The sequence below is a fragment of the Aulostomus chinensis genome, chromosome 1 (genome assembly GCF_037954235.1).
Source record: "Aulostomus chinensis isolate RoL2024-O1b breed Wild chromosome 1, RoL_Achi_v1.0, whole genome shotgun sequence".
Lineage (NCBI taxonomy): Eukaryota > Metazoa > Chordata > Actinopteri > Syngnathiformes > Aulostomidae > Aulostomus > Aulostomus chinensis.
Window position 1 is genome coordinate 59,672,605 of NC_141320.1, and position 21,021 is coordinate 59,693,625.

The 21,021-nt window shown below is 44.2% G+C and overlaps 2 protein-coding genes across 9 annotated transcripts in view; one reads left to right on the plus strand and one right to left on the minus strand.

Annotated features, from left to right (window-relative positions):
* Positions 1-1,669: 1,669 nt before the first annotated feature.
* On the minus strand, positions 1,670-11,877 carry tubgcp3 (tubulin gamma complex component 3). Of its 3 annotated transcripts, none has more exons than XM_086184501.1 (24): positions 11,703-11,877; positions 10,658-10,765; positions 10,301-10,368; positions 10,143-10,220; positions 9,863-10,071; positions 8,974-9,155; positions 8,618-8,730; positions 8,023-8,148; positions 7,877-7,945; positions 7,669-7,795; positions 7,406-7,572; positions 6,770-6,880; positions 6,578-6,686; positions 6,030-6,219; positions 5,787-5,922; positions 5,585-5,653; positions 5,362-5,497; positions 4,779-4,867; positions 4,362-4,493; positions 4,126-4,266; positions 3,929-4,045; positions 3,485-3,579; positions 3,162-3,223; positions 1,670-2,951 (listed from the first exon to the last, which is right to left on the minus strand). In XM_086184501.1, exons 1-24 carry the CDS (start codon positions 11,776-11,778, stop codon positions 2,932-2,934), a joined length of 2,730 nt encoding a protein of 909 aa, XP_086040627.1. In that variant the 5' UTR covers positions 11,779-11,877; the 3' UTR covers positions 1,670-2,931. The 3 variants fall into 3 exon arrangements, with proteins under 3 accessions (XP_086040627.1, XP_086040542.1, XP_086040709.1); XM_086184416.1 differs by having other exon boundaries at positions 7,669-7,801; XM_086184583.1 differs by lacking the exon at positions 3,162-3,223 and having other exon boundaries at positions 7,669-7,801.
* A 1,458-nt stretch (positions 11,878-13,335) lies between these two features.
* Positions 13,336-21,021, plus strand: part of atp11a (ATPase phospholipid transporting 11A) — a 34,140-nt gene continuing 26,454 nt past the window's right edge. For all 6 annotated transcript variants that reach the window (XR_015110003.1, XM_086184971.1, XM_086184708.1 and 3 more), the window contains exons 1-2: positions 13,336-13,475; positions 13,549-13,706. Coding sequence is in view for 5 of the 6 variants with exons in the window: in XM_086184971.1 (XP_086041097.1) it covers positions 13,662-13,706 (45 nt within the window). In the remaining variant the exon portion in view is untranslated. The remainder of the gene's footprint in view (positions 13,476-13,548; positions 13,707-21,021) is intronic.

The window sequence follows — 21,021 nt, forward strand, 5'->3', positions numbered from 1 at the left end:
CCAGTAATTACTTGTGAACATCTGACCTGTGAAACCACTTGAAAGGTTTTTGAGGCTGGATGAGAGCAACATTTTTCACACCTTGTTCAGTATCTGGCCAGATGTAACCATCTTCTGGCCTAATGAGCCTCATTAAAATCCCACAAATGCAAATGTCCAATTAATGTGGCACATCTATCCTCAAGACTCTGCAAAATGTGAACAAAGGATGTGGAGGTCTCATGGAGAATGCAAGATTTTTTAGGGGGTTGAAATGTGTGTTATACTAAATACACAGGAACAGAGAGGATGGCAACATCCTTTTGATAAGATTCTCTAAATCAGAAATGCCATTAAATGTCAGCTGTCTGTTCCTGGTTTAATACACACACGCACACACATTCTTTTTTCACCGTCTCGCCTTAAAACACTGCTGAAAGGTCACAGCAGAGAAGATCAGGGGCTGGAGTTTGCAGGTTATTCTTCTATTGGCATTCTCAGAGCTCATGTGTTAGCAGCTAAGCTAATGCATGATGGGATGTCACGGTTGTTGCTTGCTCGAAAAACTGCATCTGCAAAAAAAAAACAAAAAAAACTGCAGGTGTAATCCATGTTGCCCCAAAAAAGAAAAAAAAAATCCCTCATTTTTCTCCAACTCTACGAGTCCTTACAGGAAGCTGTGACCCCGACGGGACATCACCAGGAGGCCTCGAGGCTGCTGGGAGTACAGATGTGGCCACGAGGAGGGCGCAGCTGGATCGGTTTTCTCAGGTAACAACGAAGGGTCACTGCACACTGCCGCTGACACTGAAACACAACATCATCAGGGGAGTCAGGGATTGAATCGACTTCAAGTAAGGAAATGAGAAGAATGGACATTGACTCTTAAAATAAAAAGATTATTTTTTATTACTTATCAAATCTCCTCCAGAATATGAAGAATCTAAATTGAAGGTTGGAGGTCCTGCATGTCAAGTAGGTGTGTAGCTTTAAAAGAGAAGCTGCTACTCCCTCTAGTGGTTCATTGGGGCTATTGCACGCTTAATTAGCTGAGGGGAAAAAATAATTTTTATTATAAATAATTGCAAGGCCAGTTGGTTCTATTCTGGAAACTGTTAGTTTCCGCTGTGCGTGGTTTGATGGAAAGACAGTTGTGATGCATTATGGGAAATGTAGGATCTATGCACCTTGTTTTGTTATTTTGACCTTTACAGTAGCAGGTTTGAAAGACAGAATATCCCAGCAACTTTATCAAAGAGTAATGCCCAAACTTTTCCTTTTTTTTTTTTACAACTCATGACACAAGTGATCGGTAGAACTGCACCTTTAAAAGCACACTTAGCCAGAAGGTGGCGATACATCCAAGCAAATTCAAATAGACCCCAAGATCAACAGCACACAAACAATACAAGGTCGTGTATCAATATAAAACATTTTATTCAAAGTAAAGAGGGACGGTTTGTCAATTATGTGCTATATGATAGGGAGGACAGAGAGATGGACAGTGCTGAGTTTCAGTGTTGCATCTGAACATTTCTATACACGTGTACGTGATGATACATCGTCAGGTATCAGGTCGCGGTGACCGTACGCAGCACCAGTTGCTTTCGTTAACAGTAGAAAGAGAAACCAAATCACTGCACGCACACAGTAGCCTGGAACAAAGATGAACCTGTGCCGTAGGTTTAAAAAAAAAAAAAAAAAAAAAAAGATCCAGCAAGTAAGACTTTGATGATTATCCATTTTTGAACTCAAGTAAATTTGTTCAGGTTTGGTTTGTGTCAAATCGTGGATGTCCGATAAACACATGAAGACAATCTCACTTAGTAACGCCACCAACAACTCTCTTTTTCTTTTTTTTCACAACATGGGAATAGATGTTTCCAAGAATAAAACTGTCCGTTTAACATTTCTAACCATTTAATTCTTTCACATATGTACAATATTTAAAAGGAACATCTGAAAATGTTTAGTTTTTGCAACGAGAGGAGGACGTGAGGTTATTGTGGTTGTTTTCTTTAACATGTTCCATCTCTCACACGGAGCACATACATTGTAAACAAAGCGGGGACGAAGAACACACTTAAGCACAAACGGGACCTTTAACGACATTCAAGTCGGGTCTTCTTCGCTTTCATTGTCTTAAATCTGATGATGCTGATGTACAGCAACGAGGGGAAAGACCGGTGTGAGTCCACATCCTGTGTGTGATTGTGATCAGACAGCAAAACTGACACGTTTAAAAAAACCCTGAAAGTTGAAGAGGAGCTTTGAGAACTAGGGTTAGACCGATACATTTCTATATGTACTGCCAATACTGACCGTAAATATTAATATCAGTTTCCAAACATCGGCTTGTCTCTTCTGAAACAATCAAATTTAACAATTTCTGCTACAAATGCAAATTTTTTTTTTTTTATAAAATGCCACACATATCGGTCGAACCCTCGAGCGGAGACACAAAGCCACAGATGCGTATCTACACATAATTACATTTTTGCACATTTCTATGTACATACATGGGACTAGATTTGGCAACCGCGCTGAGAAAAACAGCCTCTCTCATGAATAAGGCATGCCCTGTAATGAGGTGGCGACTCGGGAAGCAACTTGGGTTTATTTTTTCTTCTTCTTCTTCTTCTTCTATCCGCCTCATCGGCGTTCTGGGTGAAGAAAGTCATGAAAAGCGCTTTAAGATTGAATTTATCCTGCTCAGCTGACTTCGCCAGGAGCCGTCTGCCGTGATGTCATCACTCGGTGACCAGATTGTTCAGTGTGTGGCGCCTAGTCACTCCCCAAGGCATGACATCGTCTGGATATGAAGAGCTTTCGAGCCGTCCCCGTCTCTGTGATGTCATCATGCTCCAGTGACTGGCAGTCTCGTTTGTCCACACGGATGTTGATGTCAGATATTAGACAGGCGTCGCCCCCTGGTGGCGCTCAGCGAGGCTCTCAGCCTCGGCTCTCGAGCCCTGAAGGGATTCAGAAACAGTCCATTACACTTCAATGACATTGCGGATCGACCCTCTGAACGGCGTTCATATGTTCTTAATGCAGCATTATGTTGTTCTGCTAAAGCAGCAGCGCCCTCTGCTGCTACACGTGAGCAAACACAGGATGTCTTATGACTTGAACTGGTCGTGATAACTGGGGCAACTGGGAATGCTAACTGGTAGTCTTACACTGACTGAGGGAATAGCAGCAGTTCTCTTTTCTCCTCCATAAACTGCCTGTTCTGTTGTGGCTGAGAAACGAGAGAAGGCGATGACAAGTCAGTGCACCAACAAATGATGTTCATACTTTAAAGGGAGCTAACATGCTAACATCAGTCATTTTATGAATTTGGACAGGCCAAGTCATCAAAAACTTAGTCTGATTCAATCTGATGTCCTTCATCTGATCTGTAAACCACATGACAATTTTGGATTGTATATTTGGTTCAGGTTGGTTTATTTTTTAAAGGCCAGATGTGGATATTATGGGATGGAGTGCTATAGAAACTGACCGGTAGTGTTCGTTGAAGTCCAGTCTGAAGCTGAGGAAGCGAAGACTCTCGTCAGGACTGGTCATCAGTAACACCAGGAACTGCTGGACGATACTCTGGGGAGTGACATAAAAAAGCACATCAGCAACCGCTGGCTGCACTGCGGGTCTTTCCTTCTGTTTGTCTTCCTCCGTTATCTGTCTTTGTCTCTGCCCTGCTCTCCTGCTCTCTTTCCCCTCAACCGGTCAAAGCAGGAGGCCGTCTGGTTTTCGTGGCCGCTGTTGCAGGATGTGCTTGCTCATGGAGAATTGTTGGGTGTAGGTTCATTGAAGGAGTTTGGTACTAGACCTGCTCTACTTGTGAAGTGTCAGAAGATAACTTGTGATTTGGCGCCATACAACTAAAACTGACGACTTGCCTCCACTGAAGGATTTGTGTAGCACTGTTGTGAGTATCCGCTGGTACCTGGTAGAAATGTGTGACGATGCGAAGCTGCGAGCGCATTTTTGGTATCGTTTCCTGAAACTCTTCGATCCTCTTCTTCTCCTCCGCTTCCTGTTCAGCTGTTACTCCCCACTGACCCTGAATCGGAAGACCAACAAGTAATCACACCGGCAACTGAACAAATATAACAGATCCAAGGTTAAGCTCCCAGCATGCACCTCCTCCTCTCTCTGCTGCTTCCTCTCCTCAAACTGCAGTCGGAGGGCGAGTTCCTCGAGTGCGGAGCGGTAGAGCGAATCCTGAGCACTCTGGAACTCGATGATTTGGTCAAATATGGCCCTCAGCTGGTTCAGAAGAGCCTTGGAAAGTTACAAATAAAGAGTGAACATAAGGAGAGTTTTGTTTTGTTTGTTTGTTTTGCCCAGGGATTATTGTGCGTGCGTGTTTGTGTTACCCTGCTGTTATTGTCCAGCAGGCATCTTGAGATGATGGTATCCAGGAAGACTTCATGAGCTGCGATGATGTGGTCCAGGTCCTGAGCTTGCTGCACTTTCTTCCACAGCTCGTCCCAGGAACACTCAAGCACCTACACACACACACACACACACACACACAGTAAGAGTATTCAGACCAACATGCCTTGTGTAAGTTATGATGGTCTTGCGTGTCCTCAAGGGCACATTGAGTTGTTTTACTGAGGAAGTCAACAGCACCTGTTAACCTCTCTGATGCAACAAGCTCTGATGCTGCTGCTGACCCTGTAAATCAACCCCCCCCCCCACCCTTCCCCCACCCCCCCTCAACCCCTTACCCAGCTGTAATTACTACCTCTTACCGCCTATGATTGTAACTGCTTTGCTAATGGTCTGACCTCAAAGGTGATGTAGTACTGCATTTGGTGGATGAAGTGGACCATCTCGGACGCCAGGATGTGGCACTGATGCAGCACGCCCGCCAACTCTGGAGGGGTAAGCATCAATTTTTTTAAAAACTCAAATAATTAGTTACCCACAGACTTTCAAAATAAAAGAAAGTTTACTGTAAAGAAACAACATCAACATAAGGACAAACTAAAGAAGTTCCTTTAGATTCCCTAGAAAAATCATTAGTGGGCATTATGTACTTAGTGTATTATTGGGTTATTATTTGATTCATATAATGTGATAAATATGTCTTAAAATTGATTAGGTTAAGCTTTTTCTTTGCCAACAGCAAATTATTTGTTTTTTTCCTCATTCAAGATTTCAGCCTTTTTGGGGCTTTTTAAAAAAAAAAGTGTTTTAATTGCTTTTGGCTGATTGCTTGAACGTGTTTGGGTTTTTACTTTGTGAGTTTTCTTCACGTGGAGGATCGTGTGGGGTTAACTGTAACAGGTCCTGTACTAAATAAACTTATAGAACTTATCTAATATCATTGCAAACTCAAAAATCAGGTAAACAAGTGTGTGTTTGTACCAGGCATGGTTTTGAGCAGCTTGGCGTTACACATCTGTCCCTTCCAGATGTCAGTCAGTGTGTACTCCATCCTCTTGGCCCTCCACAGGAAATTGAACACTCGCAGGTAGTGGCCCATACACTCCCTTGTGAACACCTGAAGCACACACATATATACACACAAACTGATCCATTCATATACTATTCTAAATATTTAGAAAGTGTGACAGAGTGTGTGTGTTACCGTAGAAATGGGTCCATCAACATGATAGTCCAGACTGAAAACGTCCCAGCCAGTATCTCCAGGAGACACCTAGAGGCCACAAAGGTAATTACATGTTTCCTCTGAGCTTCAATTGAAAGACACGTGCACACACACACACACACACACACACACACACACACACACACACACACACACACACACACACACACACACACATTACCTCAAGCAGACGCACATCCAGCCTCTTGAGGATCTCGGCATTGTCGTACTGGGCATTGGTCGCTCGGACCGCCGTCTCCAGGATACCAGTCAGGTTGTGCTGGTATAAAGTGGTGGCAGGTCGCGCCAGCTCCGGTCTGGGGGATTACAGAAAAAAAACAACAACAAAAAAGACCCTCAAATATCACAAAAAAGGATCAACCTGTGTTATCATCTATAGTTATGTGTGTGAGAAGGTGCTAACTTGAGCAGGTCCATGAGATGCCTGATGAAGTCTCCCTGGCCCAGCAGCAGGTATCTCCTCATTGCCTGCAGATGCTCCAGCAGAAGGTAGTTGCGGTTGAGGACGTCCAGGAGGTATTTACTGGTGTCGAAGTAGGCGGCGTCGATCTTCTCCTGAAACGCCCTCTCCAGGTCGGACAGCAACTCTGCAGCTACAGCCAGGACAGATGGGAGGTCAATGACGTTTGACCTGGTTTTGTTTTCCCCCTGTATTAGCGGAGAGCAAGCTGACAAAACAGATGAGCGAAAAAGAGAAGCTGTCGGCACTAAATAAAATCCCCCAAGGTTCTAGAAGTGACGACCTTCACCAGAACCCGTAAAAGCTACAAATCAAAGCGGTCAGATGAAGCCCTGCAGAGCGGATCAATAGCTAAGTATAACTCCTCGTAGTCAAAAGAGAGGACAAGGCCGGCGAGAGGTAAAAGCATCGATAACTGCATCAATAGAACAATATGACGGAGGGGAGGAGCAAATATTGGTTGGTGATGTCAGGTGATGAGAGACTCCTACCATCTTTGGGTGTGTCTGCAGACTTGGATGCTGGCGTGATTTTGCCCGTCGGTGTTCTGTCATGACAAACCTGATGCAGGAAGTTGATAGATTTTCCGATCAGCAGCACCTGGAGGAGTAATAACCGTCAGTACTGCTCACGTAGGCGTGTTCTGCCCATAGATGACGGGATCCCCTTGAGTGTGCACTTACTTTGCGGGCCTGGTCCATGGTGATGAAGGAGGGGATCATAGACTTCCTGAGGGAGTACTTGTCGTGCCACAGGCGATCCGCCTTCACGTTGGGATCTGATGCTACAAAGAACTACACACACACACACACGGATACAATTAAGAAAAAACAAATTTTTAGTTTCCAAATTCTGTGTTGCAGGTAAAAGTATTTCAATACTGCGTCTCTTTCATAGTCATTCACTTGAGAACCCCCTCCACCACCGTTTTGAGTTAATCCCATAATTCCCCCAAAAAACAAACAAACAAAAAAACAATCTTTTTGTTTTTCTGAAATATTGAGACAACTCAATTGTTAATTCAGGCAAATAAAGCAGATTTTTTTTCTCCCAGTGAATGCAAAATTATGCAACAACAGTACATATGTACTGTTAGCAACCTGCCACAGTGTTTGTGTGTGGGGGGGATAATTGAAAAGTGATGCTGAACTCATAAATCGTGTGTATGCAGGGGAGGTAGGAGGAGACACATCCATCATGGTTTCCCTCCATTAAACTCCTCTCATCGGTTCTCATTTGAGGAGCTAGCGTACCTCTCTGTTCTCAAAGCGGGACCAGTTAGTGTCCCGACCTCTGGAAAGCCAGTATTGTGTGTATACCTCGTGGTATGTGTCTTCCAGCTCGCCGTCATAGATCCACCTGTAGAGGAAGTTGAGGATGGGGTGTGATGCCAAGCTGAGGATGTGCTGGACCAGCGCTCTCATCTGCGGGTCTCCTGTTTTCCCGTAGGCGTGGATCGCTGAGGCCAGCTCGCCTCCCTTACGACCTTAGGGTACAGAAGAGAACACACAATTAAAACTGTGCTTGGGAAACAGCCTCTCTCACACACACACACACACACACACACAGAACCTCAAGCTACCTTGGCAGAAGTCGACGAGGGCAGCCAACGTTTTCAGCCGGACTTTGGGGTCGTACATCCACACCTGAAGCCTTCTGAGAGTCAAGGAGCTCTCAGTGCACACATTCACACCCTGGTCGTCCTCCACCTGCAGCTACAACACACACACGTCACCGTGGTCTTCCTCTACTGCATCTATATCTGTCTGATCACTGTCACATCTTTGTACCTGTGAGTGGAGGACGGAGAGGAGTCTGTAGTACTCCTTCAGCTCCTGGTGCAGCGAGGCACAGAAGCTCTGCTCCAGATGAGACAGGAGAATTAGTGGAATGAAAATAAAACCCACTAGCAACATTTCACAGATGCAGCACACACCTGTCCCACCAGCCCGAAGGCCCGGTCCAGGCTCCTGGCATCGGTATACTTCCTGACTTTGTTGTGGAGCCAGCCGAGCTCGGCCAGCCTGCTACTGGTGTCTTTCAGGGACTTGCAGACCACCACCTGGAGAGGCAGCACACGTGTTACAGAACATACGTGCACCTGCCGTGTCACGACCCTTCAGAGAGGCTGAACTGGATGTGTGATGTGTTCAGTCGCTCCTCTCCAGAGCTTTAGAGCACAGAGAGGTTCAAAGGACTCCTAAATATCTTTGTCCTTGACTCATTTGTCTCTGTGGCTCCATCAGGACGGTGGCAGCAGATTGACCACAGGTCTATGTTTAGCACCACTGGGAGAATATGGGACAGGTTACATTTAAAGGACTCTTTACTGCTAATGTCAGGGTGGGGGAGGGGGTTGTCAATGTGGCTCCGAGCCAAAAAGCTTGATATTGATCTGTTAAATGTTTCCCATCAACGGGGATTATCTGGCTATCAAATCATCTTCTCTGGACTCAGGAATATAAAAACCTGATTGTTGACCTGTGGTGTGAGGAGGACGAGGCAATGAGTCGGACCTCCTGAACTTGTACCTTGCTGTCTATTTTGTAGCAGTTATCTTGGGCGCTCATCTTGATGAATTTGCCATCAATTCCCTGGAAGACGTAGACGATGTCCCGCACCAGCGCCGCCTCGCTCACCTCCCCTATGCCCCGGCAGAGGACGACCAAATAAAAACGACAAAAGACGAGAGGATTTACACTGGGGATGCAGTTAAGTCTGTCAGGTTGGAAAAGAAACACTAAAGTCAGGAGGGGAGTTTCGGCTGTAACACACAAGCGGAACACACACTCTGACACTCCATCTACTGCTGAAAGATGGGGCGGTAAAAAGGAAACACATATGCAGTGTAAATCCTTCACCAATAGCCTGTCACTCATGAACTCACCGGCTCCGTCGCCATCAAGGCGAGGACGCACCACTCTGGTGGAGGGAACCGGAGGTCCGAGAGGTGGCCGAGTGTTGGGCGGAGCCAGAGCAGAGGAAGGGGAGGAGCTGAGGGGAAGAGCCCAAGCGAGCCTAGAGCCCTGAGGCTGCCCGCTTACAGCAGCTGCGGATGGAGGAGGTTGTCTGCAACACACACACACACACACACACACACCACAAAAGTTTAAAATATAAAGCGCAGAGTTGATTTTAGCGAGAAATGCCGTCATCAGCACTTGAATTTTAGTTTATGTCCTTGTGAATTGTACAGAAAAATTATTTGTGTCAGATGTATTGAAAGATATGAACTTGATGACGAATTCAGCTCCATGTCTTATTAATACCATGAAACGATAAGGAAAGACCTGTCATGGCTCAGGTATTTTGGAGGAGTGTGTGATTCCTCCATAGACATCAATCCAGAGAGGTCAAGTATGTCACAACTCCTTGCAACTTAGTAGATTTCACACTCAAAACAGCAATTCACTCAGTCAAAAATCTGATTTTCCCAGCATATAAATAATACTTTTTTCTCTAAATGTAGATTTGCTCTTTCTACAAGGTGAGCCCAGGCAGCTCGGCGGTCATTTCTAACTGAGAGACCCCTGCATTATGAATGAAGATTAATGGAATTAAATGGTCTTCTGCTGCGTCATGAAAGCGATTTGTATGGAGGTCAGACTGAGGCGAGCTCGTTCCCTGCTACTAATTGATCCTTTCTTTATCGTAGTGTTTTTACTGGACTCTCCCTGGAGCGTTTCAGGCCAGTGCTTCCATTCTGATGCTGTTATATTGTGACATCTTATTTTAACCAGAAACGCAAAATGTTTCCGTTACATGAGCGTCCTCACCCTGCCAGCAGCGACTGTGGAGTTGGCGTGGGTCCGTTAAGCGTGTAAACTCCCAGACTGGAGATCCCGCTGGTCCCCACACTGGCTGAAAGACCCGCACTTCTCTCCCCGTAGCCCAGGGCCAGGCTCTGGGGTCGGGTGCAGTAGAACGGAGTGGAGTGAGCATCTCTGGGAAGAGCCTGAGCAAACAGTGCCCCATAATTTCCAACCTGGGAAGCACAGAGTGTTACTTTTGCTATTATAGTATTATTAAAATAAAGAGACTGCATGTGCTCCTCACCCTGCTGGAGGGTTTGCGGGGGTCGTCGGAGAGGCTGAGCAGCAGGTACAGAACAGACCAGCGATGCTTCAGAACACCCTTTCACACAGGAGGAGAAACATTAATAATATGTTGATGCCGAGCGAGGGGATGCTGCAGAGAGAACCCCACATACACACCTGCGTCTGAAGTTTTCTGTGCAGCTCGGAAAAGAGAGCAGCGTCTGTTTCTCTCCGCTGCTTCAGCACTGAAAGATTTGGGAAAAAAACTAACTTTTTTGTGTGTTTACATCAATTTACACATCTAAAACCTCATAAATACCTTCCCCCTGAAGATGTGGGATAAATGAGTGTTTTCTACAGTAAGTGCTTCCCGGTTTATTTTCAGTCCCAGACCTTGAATCGATCTTTTCCCACTAATGGTGCTACCTTGACGACTATCTACTTGCACCTGACAGCTTGGACAGACGGATCTGGTTTGGGAAAACACCTAGAAAATGAATGTTCTTTTTGTTGTTGTTGACCAATAGTTCTTACATTCTTTCTTGATCTTCTCCGACACCAGGAACTCATCCCGTTCAATCGTGGGGGCGTAGTTACTCCCAATGACTCGCACTGCATACTGGAACTGGTGGGCAACTTCAGCTGGAGGGATAAAGAACCAGTGAAGGTCATGTCAAGTGGATGTGGATATGAGGTGATGCTAATCTGAATTTTGCCAGTTACACACAAAAAAAAGTCGCAAAGGCACAGAATTTTGAATTTACAACAGAAAAGTTAGTGAATTAATGGGAAAATATCACAGGCTCTGTTGGGTTAGACAAATCTTGACACTTCTGATTTGCTATCTTTAATCATCCCGCTGAAAAGTAGATGATGAGGTTGTTATAATGCTGATCAAATGGCCAGCTCAGAACAGACGTGCCAATCTTTCTCTGGCATGCAGCAGTTGCAGTGGGGCCTGCAAGCTAGCAAATGCGTCCATTAACAAACAGCGCCGTGTTCGAGCCGGAGAGCTAACTAGCTCCCAAGCTAAAACACGACTGAAGCGAACTACTAACCGCTCGATTACGCCAAAACTGGCGGCGTAGCACAGTGCCAGCTTGAAGAGCCGTAAAACTCTGCAGCGCCTAGCTCAGCCCAGCGGCTGCCAGCTGCGCAGACCTACCGTTAGCCCGGCTAACTTGAGAGCCGCTGCCCCAAATGATGAAGCTCCCCATCGGGCTGACAACTATTGACGTGTTGGAGGACTCGAATATTTTGCTAATCCATGAGCACTTTCTGGAGCTCGGCATTAAGCCAAAAGTCCAAGCAGGACTCCATCCAGCATAACCAAGTTGACACCAGTGCAGGCGGTCTAAAAAGTTAAAATCTGTTTAGATCTCCACTTCCTGGTCCGGACACGATAACCCGAATTTTCCAGAACATGTCGGGGACACATTCGACCTCTTTCTATTACGTGTGAATGCGATAAATGGGTGACTCGGTGTTAAAGTGTCACATTTCTCAATGAGGTTCGTTTTGGTGTTCCATGAATGAACGTAGCGCACGCTAGCGCTGACGTTGAACGGTGTTCCGTTACCTTCGCTTTTCCCGGTGATTCGGCAGCAGAGGCTCTGGAGAAGCACGTTGGGGGATTTCTGATCCAGAGTTGCCATCCCGCCCGTCACTAAGGTTTTGTGGGCTAGAAAGCTGAGCAAATACCACGGTGTGATGTGAACTAACTCCGGTCTCCCACGGCAAGCGTCGCCATTTTGACAAGCAAAGTCAAGTTAGCGTGAGGCAGGAAGGAGACCGCCCAGAGCGCCTTTCATCCTTCAAAACAAAAGCATATCTGACCGTGGCGATTTTTTTTTTTCTGTTAGTGTTCTGTTAATAAGTCAAATTTTTTCCCCAATACTCTGTTTTAAGAGTTGACAATCCCTGTCCTGTTCTTTGACGTTCTCTGCACGTTTATTCAAAAAGTTTATTGGCCAAATTACAGCACTCCATGACAGGACTAAAAATGAATAAAGTAAATTAACAAAAACAAAGAGCATTAAAAAATAAAAAACCTCAACTGCTGATTAAAAATAAAAAAAAGTAAATCCATAAATATCTATGGTAACAATTATTTTTCCATGTCAGATAAAGTCTGTTTTAAAAGACAAAACATTTATAATTGAATGTCCTTTGCTTCATGCTGTAGTTTGTAATTCTTATGAATTCTTCTCCACAATTTTATCTATTTTAAATTCGTTTCATGAATGTTTTCTTGCTTTTTTTCCCCAAATAGCCAAGCAAACTCGCTGTTGAATATTATTCTGAAAGTAATAACCGGATGTAATTTAAGCTGTTGCATTTATCTTCATGATTGTTCTTCATCAGAACCCGCCGAAAAGCGTCTCCAGGAAACAGAGGACGGACAAATGAATGAAAACATTTCCCTCCGGAAACATAGACCCCTGATTCTGGTTCCGGCCTTTAGACCCTAACATGCGCAAAGGTGATCTTAGTGAAAGGCAGAACTAGAACCAGTAAAGATGTGGAGAAGTGCTTCCCTCTAGACGATGTGCTGCTAGAAATAATGAACTAAACCACAATTAGAAAAACAAGAAAGAGTGTTTTCCACTGAGATGAGCCCGGAATAGTGAAAGACAAACTATAAACTAAAACTCCATTTTCTTCTTCTTCTTCTTCTTGGATTTGTGTATATGTAAATATACATATACGTGTGTGTGTGTGTGTGTATATATATATATACACACACACACACACATATACATACATATGAAGTATAGTAGCTTCTCCTCTGCAGCACATTAGCATTGTTATCAGCATTGGCATGTTTCTGTTTTTTGTACCACTTTTTATTTTCTATTCCCTTACAATCTATTCATTATTATTATTATTGTTGTTGTTGTTGTTGTTGTCAGCAGTAGTAGTGCTTTATATAATAAACAATGTTTTTCACTTATTTAATTTCTCTATGCTCCCTCTGTTTTGCAAAGGTAGCATCGTTGTGATTGGGGGAATCAATGAAGCTTTTCTTTTCCTGTCTAATCAATATCGTCATTAACTAGAATCAATTAGGCCCCGACAACACCACCAGAGTGCGCATGCGCCCTCATCCAGGCAGCGCTAACACCTGGCGTCTCGTGACGTAGATGAAAGGAAAGCTCTTCTGGCCGCCGCGCGAGGCAAGGAGATTATAAGTACTCGCGGCGAAGAGGGGGAGGAGGAGGAGGAGGAGGAGGATATTAGTTTCTCAGGCTGGCTCTCGGAGGAGGAACCGACTTGTCTGTGCTTGTATGAAGTGTCCGAGAACTCGTCGGAGCCGCGCTCAGCCTGACAGCCTGTTGTTCCTCTCCTGGAGGTGAGCGGGGGTTTTCCCCCCCCTTTTCTTTTTCTTTTTCTTTTCTTTTTTTTTATTTTTCTTTAAATTTTAGAACCCCACGTCAAGGAGGAGCGCGAGGGGAGTCATGGCAGGAGAATTAAGAAGAAGCTCGCGCCTCCGCTGAAGTAACGTTTGTGGAAACCAGACAGAAATAAGAGGAAGAAGATGGGGATGGATTTCAGCACTCTTCGCACCCTCATCAGCAGATACGTAAGTTTTGTTTCTGTTTTTTTTTTTTTCCCCTTTGGTTTGTTTTGTTATCGCGGTAATAAATTTGTAATTTAAAGCCGCAGACGAAACTCTTGAAATGCACAGGAAACGTGCGAGATTTGATCACTTTGGGTTTTAAATTCGCTACGAGTGCGGATTAAGTTTCACTCAGTGGAGGGAGGAAGGAAGGAAGGAAGGAAGGAAGGAAGCTTGGCAATAATGGAGACTATTGATATCAAGTCATGCTTGTGAATATGTATTATTTCACGAACCCCATAAGTGATACAAACTTTATCTTTATTTTACAAAAACCAAAATTTGTTTACATTCACTATTGTGGGTTGTTAACCTCTTAAAAATTGTTTTTTATTGATTTTATTGAGAGAAAAAAAAGCTCTGCTCTGCTCTGCTCCTTCAATTTCAAGATTGGCCAATGGTAACTTAAATTCTACTTAAAAAAAAAAAACCACAAAAAATTCGATAGAAGCTGGCGTTATTATTTTTCCCTCACATCAGGATGAGTTCTAGAACACTCCCATGTACCACTGAATTCCATCAGCAGTCACCTGGTGTCAACAGATCAGATTATGGCCTTAGGAGTGAAAGGTGGAGTGACCTGTCACCTCATCATTCTGGACAGAAGGCCACATACCCTGACGTGGTGCGACTCGCTAAAAGATGCAGACAGACTGCGGGAATCGCCCACTTTATTGTCGTCAAGCCTCTGAATGAGTCGACTTTCACGGTTCCGAGATTTAAAGTTAAAGACATTTGAATAATCCCTTTCCATTTCAGGTAGAAATGAGTGGCGGGATCGTCGTCGTTGCCGTGCAAAAATGTTGAGCTCATTCATCTCCAATACTATTCAGTCTCATCTATTATTCTATGTCTCCCAGTTGAGCAGGACTACAAATGGAACAGCCAGTCACATGAATTATGTAATCCACTTGTTTTCCCTCCTGCTATTCGAATCGATGGGCAGCAGTGGAGCAGCCGGCCTGTATGGCTGTGGGTTGCATTAGGCTCCACGCTAATGTGTTTGACAATAATCCAGGCTGCAGCGCGAGCTCACATGAGAGGGAGAACCGGGGAGGTTCATACCCTGGCTCCACGCTCAGCTGAGGCTTAGATCCGGCCTCCCAACTGTTGCTAATGGTTGATAAAATACAATCCCTGCTGCGTGGAGGGTGAAATGGATCCGTAGCGTAGGAACCGTGCGGAGACGAGCCTTTGACAGATAGGATGTGGGATGCTGATGAGGTCTGCTGCTGTAATTGATCTGGATAACTGCTTAAGACAAATGGGCGGGGGCTAAATTGATTGTTTCGCCAGGGCAAGAACCTGGACGCAAAGAGTCTGCTGAATTCTTCAGATTAGAGTCGGGCACATTTATCTGTTTGTCAATACTGAGCTTTTATGAAATATCAGTCAATAGCAGGAGCCAGTAATACAACAGAGGCGGGTCAATGATTTACAGCACATACTTGAGTTTTTTCAGTATTTTGTCCACTATTATAAGACACTTGTCCTACAATTTTGGACCAGAACAAAACTAACCATTTTTGAAATCGAGAAATTGGTATCTATGTTAGCTTAAGTTGGCCTCTTATTTCAATACGTTTAAATGTTTTTTTTTGTTGTTATCTTGAGATAACGAAGCTTTTTATCCGGTGATATCGTGTAAATTTATCTGTGCGAGATCACGATAATAACCGCCCACAACGACTCAGTTAATTCAAATTTATCTCAAAATAAGAGGAAGCCTAACTCGTCATTGGGGCAATAATGTCCATTTTCGCTGTATCGTGATAACAAGCGCCATTATCTCAGGAATGATCCGGTGATAATGAAGCTCGCCTGCGGATAGTAACTCGTTGTGACAAGATAACAGCGTTTAAAACATTCCTCGGCCTCTGTAGAATTCAATTATTTGTCTGCAAACGTTGTATTCAATGCACACCAAAAAAAAACAGAGTTGCAACCTGGTCAAATAATCTGGAATTTGGTCTGCAACTTTTATACTTCTTGCTCTATTTCAACCACCAGCTGTGCTGGGTCACACCGTGCAGCTTCCCTAGCATTCGTCCCGTTGCAGGGATGCAGCCTCTCCACTCGCTGCCATCTCTGATGAGGTAAAAGGGCTGAGGATGTTATATAAGCCAGTATCTATCTTTTCAAGTGTAGAGTTGTAATCTTTGTGCTTGTCACTCGTGTCCGGGCCGAATGAGAACAAAATGTAATCACAGTGACACGCAGGAGCACTGAGACCTAGTGCCCTCACAGTCGGCTCTCTCTTTCATCGCTTCTCGGCTTCTGAGATTTACAAAAGTGCCATTTACTAAATTGCAGTGAAGACTTCATGGTGCAGTCTGGACGTCCAGTTTTCCCATTAGCCCTTCTGAAGAAGTACTTTGTTTTCTGTATTAATTCACAAGGTTGCCACTGAAGGTTTCCACTTTCATACGTGCATCAGTTGTTTCTTTTTTTCGGTCTGCTGAGATTCTAAATGCCACATGCGAAGTGTTTTAAGGTGGCAGAAAGGCCTCGCGGTCATGATTGAGGAAGCTTTTTGTTATTGTTGCCGTCATTATCGAGGATTTCACATGAGTGACTTTCACCTTTGCAAACTGCTCCTCTACCCACTGATGTAACAGATGATATTAAGTGATCTTCCTCGTGTTATCTGGTGAATTGGGAATCTATACAATCAGCACAACTGCAGTGTGTGTGTGTGAGAGAGTGTGTGTGTGTGTGTGTGTGTGAGAGAGAGTGTGTGTGTGTCGAAGCAGCCAGGCAGCATTCCTCTGCCGCTGACTAATATGGATTCCCGGGCAGGAAGTGTCTCTCCTCTCTCCCTGTCTGGCTTCCTGCCTTCACATAGAGGCTTTAAGGGTTACTGGTGTTCACTACCTTCACCTACTTAATCCAGTTTCTAAGCCAATCACTGATCCCCTGCTGCTTAAATTCCACTTGCTGAATATTGTAATTGGTTTAAGGCTTTCCTTTGCTCTCAATAGCAATAGCAGGCTGCTTACCGGCCGACGTATACAGCAAACGATGGTGATAGTGGTTGTTCAAGGAGGGGAGGTGGAATACGGTAGTAGCCGGGTGACGCAGAGGGCAGCAGATCATATAAACTCCTTGGCGCTGTCTGGGTTTCAATAATTCATAAGCAGACTAGCTGACAGTGTGGGATGACGTTTGAGTAGCTGATTATGGAGTCGTCCTCAGCTGCTGCAGGGTGTGGGAGGGCGTGCAGAAATCCCCGGGCGCTTTCATGAGAATCAGACGCGAAACTTTTACGACCTGAAGTTGTCCAATAGAAGTGCGGCGGTGTTTACGCTAGAGGATGCAGGTTTCCTCTTCAGCTAAGCATTTAACACCCACCCGTCCATACTGTCCACAATCCACAGAGTGCAGCAGGGTTAACCTCTTTACCTGATGGATTTACAGGCTCCCACTAAGCCGCGAGGTCTTGGGATTGTTTCACCGCTAGGCTGGCTTCACTTTTCTTGTCAAATCAAGCGCTCCCTTGCATTTGTTTACATTAAATCAATTTTGGAAAATTGGGAAATGAAGGTGGTGTTAAGTCCACACATGTAGCAAAAGATGAGCAACGGGATGTCTCGGTTGGTTAAATCACAACTTACAGAGCGATACAGACTCGACATGCTGCATCTCATTCCCAAGGGGAGGATAAAAACATTCTAAAATTTCTAGCCCAGTAACACCCCCTCAAAATGTTGCCTTCTTACTGACTATTTAACCTGATGGAAACATTATTTTAGTGGTAAACATCATTAAATCCTTACTAAAATGTTTCTGAATCTTTCAGGTCATGTTAGCCAGTGTTGAGGGAATGAGAATATCCATCTCTATCTGTTAATGGATGTTTAGGTGTTGTCAAAGCTCAACTGCTAGCGATGAACTATATATACAATCCTATAATTACAACGCCAAGTGTTACTAAATGGCTTGAGTGGCTATTAAGAAAACGAGGAGAAGACGTGATAAGGCTTCCTCTTTATTTTCTTACCCGCGGCTACAACATCAAATTAATGTATCGTCGCTTGTCGCAGCACCTGCTCCATTAAGGGCTTGTTGCGGTAACATTAACAGTCTATTACAGGCCGTCGGACAAGGAGACGGATGATGGATCGCCTCGGGTTAATGATGCGTACAGGCCTCTGTTCACAGAGGGAAGGAGAGATGTTTGAACTTGGGTCCTCCTCATAATAACATTGCTCCGGGTGGCCGGCGAAAGTGCTGAGGGGAGCAGGTACACCTTAATGTTCTCCCTGTCGGGGGGAATGATAGCTGGTCAACTCTGGATGCTGGAACACACCATTCCCACCGGTCCTCACGTCAGGTTGAGCGAACGAGAATAGCAAGAGTGTATACACACACACACGCACCCATCCTAAACGCTGACCGTGCATTCTCCAGGCTCTCTCGCTTCCATTTAGCCCTAAAATCTACTCCCTTGTTTTGTTTACTGGAGACATTGGCAGCAGATCATGAGAAAACTTTTGATTATTGACCAGAAGCTCTCACCTCCAACTATGGAGTCACACAGGAAGTTAAGCAGAATTGTGTCTGTGTCTTCCTGTTTGTCACGTTAATTAAAATAAATAAATAAACCGGAGCAGTAAACTAAATGCAAATAGAGCAGCTGCGAAAAGTGTAGATTTTTGCTGGCGTGAATCAAGCAAACTTGATTAACAATCAGAGTTGAAGAGTGCGCGTTCGCTCTCTGAAAATGAGTGTGACAGCGACACAAGCTTCTGGTACATCGCTTGATTCAGTGGGCACCTTCTCTCGCCATTTGTATATTTTACTTGCCTTAGAAGCACAAAAATTAATGCTTTTCGATTTGCAGACTTAACCAGAGCTGCAACAATACATCCTCTGTGTATCGGCATACCAGCCAATACTGGCCTTGTTGACTACAACCCGCAAAAAAGATTTGCAGGTGGCAGCAGCTCAAGTTTATGTGTAGATGTGAAAGTTTATAGTAAATTTTGTTTCAGGAATGGGCAGGGTTGGATTTGTCGATGTAGACTGAGTGATAAAGGGTTAAAAGACCGAGGAATAGTGCTTTTTATGAATTTTTTTTTTTTTTTTTTTTTTTTAGTGGGTTTGTACAAAAGAGAGAGGTAAGATCAGTTAAAACAAGTATATCAGTGTCAGCTGTCTGCCAGATTCTTATTTTGAACATCAGTATTGGCCCAGAATTTCACATGCTGTTCCCCGCTAGATTTTAGACCTGCTCTCAAACGCAGTAAAGGAAGTAAATCAGGGATCACGTTTGTTCATGGTGCCTCCATAGATTCCTGTCAGACCAGGTCCATGCGAATGAAAATGCTGCTTACTAGAGGTTTGTAGACAAAAGAACCTTTCGTGACAATTTTTCAAATCATAGTTTTGACTTTAGATTTTTAGATTTGTGTTGTAAGAGGGCACTTTGAGATCTCGAATCCGTCCCACAAGCACCTTCAGCAGCTGTTTTCTGAAGGTGCTTGTCAAGCGGTCGTCACTGCCAGGAAGTGGGGAAGATACACATGGCATTAGAAAGTTCGATATGCAGTTGAACCTACCGAGCGCTCAAGCGATTTCCACGGCTGGACAACTTGTGCACGTGAAACACCGTCGATTATTCTGTAACATTGTCAATGCACTTTGCAGCAGCCACCTTGTAGCGGATGACTGTGGTCCTCTCTGACCTGCCTCACTGGTTGCTGTGCCAGAGCCAAGTAGTGATATAATACTGAATACACACATCATTGCACATGCAAGCGCCTCCGTTTGAGTGGAGATGACATGTTGTCACATCAGAGCCAAAACAGGCTTCCTGGCTGTTCCTCTGCTCTTCTTCTCTTCTAGATGGAAAAGTTTGAGTCCAATTTTTTTCTTGAAAAATACCGTTCTGTTTCCTGATCAAACTCAATACTGAGGCTCCTGGACGATGTAAATAATGGAACTGAGTGCAGCATTACTGGGAACCAGAGTGACACTAAATCGTTTCAAGGTGCTACGTGTAGCATTTTAACATGAATAAATAATCATCACATTAATATTTGATTCTAATTGCCACAAACAAATAAGGCTAGTGCTAAATTTGCAACTCTTTTTTTTTTTTTTTTCTTTCCTTTCTTTTTTTAAAGCACGTGCCAATAATGGCACTAATCTGCTGAGACACAAACACATGCCAACAAACTCTGGGAACGCGGGCAGCGTTTTCCTTTAAAATAAAGAAACTAAAACTTACATAGAGGGAGCAAAATAATTGATAAAGAGACAAATGTAAGGTGATTCGGCTCTAGAGACTTTGGGAATTGCATTCTTCAAAATTTTGTGCTTGGATGAAAAACAGATCTCGTAGGTTTATGGTGGTTTTACATGATAGCCTGTTTTGGAATGCATTGTCAGCGTTGCAGCTCAAATCAGGGTGACACGGGGCTTGCAGAGGTGTTGCACGGTAACTGCTGGACCATACTAATGCTTCCCAGACCAGTGAGCGTTGCCCTTAAATAATTAACTTGTTGTTGCACCTTTTTTAAAGACATGTGAAAAGATATTCTTGATGCGTTTCTCAAATATGGAGATAAGTACCAAAATCCAAAATAAGATTGTTTTTTTTTTTGTATGCAGTGCAAGAACATTTGCATTCCTGTCTTTAATGCATTTGAATCAGAGAGTCCCCCTTTTCCAGTAGTGTGGGTTTCCTGTGTGGTGGTCTAGATCTACATTCAGTGAATACAGGTCAAACAGCATCTTAAAGCCTGTCGGGCTTGTGGGAGGGATGCAGCCGTCTTCCAGGAATTTGTGCATCAGATCAGCACGGTGTTCTGCCAACGCCTGGGGCAAAGAGCACTGGTGTACTTCTTAAAGACGTACCGTTCACTGAGTTGTTTCACTTTTCACTGTTTAATGGGCAGTTATTTTATTGCTCAGCTTTGTGGAATCCTCTGTTGCGGTAATTATCACTTTAAAAAAAAAAAAAAACTCAAAGAGTAACTGTGGTTGTGTGTGACAGCACTGTTGCAACATGTTTTGTTTTTTTTTCCTTCCTTTTAGTCGGAACTGCTGGAAAGTGTGAGGCTTTTACGTTGATCTCAACTTCCAGAAATTCATTTCCTTCCAGCTCCAGTCAGGTGACCGGTCTCAAGATGACCACATGATGCCATTAGGTTCCCCTCACCCTTTGCGTTAGACTTGAATCCAGTGCCTCCGCTATGCGGGAATTTCATGCAAAAAAAGTTACAGTCTGTGTGTTGTTCAGTTTATTATCCATAAATATCGTTCGGCTCTTGAT

Bases quoted from the DNA above. Each gene is read 5' to 3' on its own strand.
- tubgcp3 (XM_086184416.1), bottom strand. From the start codon at position 11,778: ATGGCAACTCTGGATCAGAAATCCCCCAACGTGCTTCTCCAGAGCCTC. The intron at 5,923-6,029 runs GTTAGCACCTTC...GTAATCCCCCAG, and splicing joins CATCTCATGGACCTGCTCAA to ACCGGAGCTGGCGCGACCTG. The intron at 5,498-5,584 runs GTAACACACACA...TGTGTGCTTCAG, and splicing joins TTGATGGACCCATTTCTACG to GTGTTCACAAGGGAGTGTAT.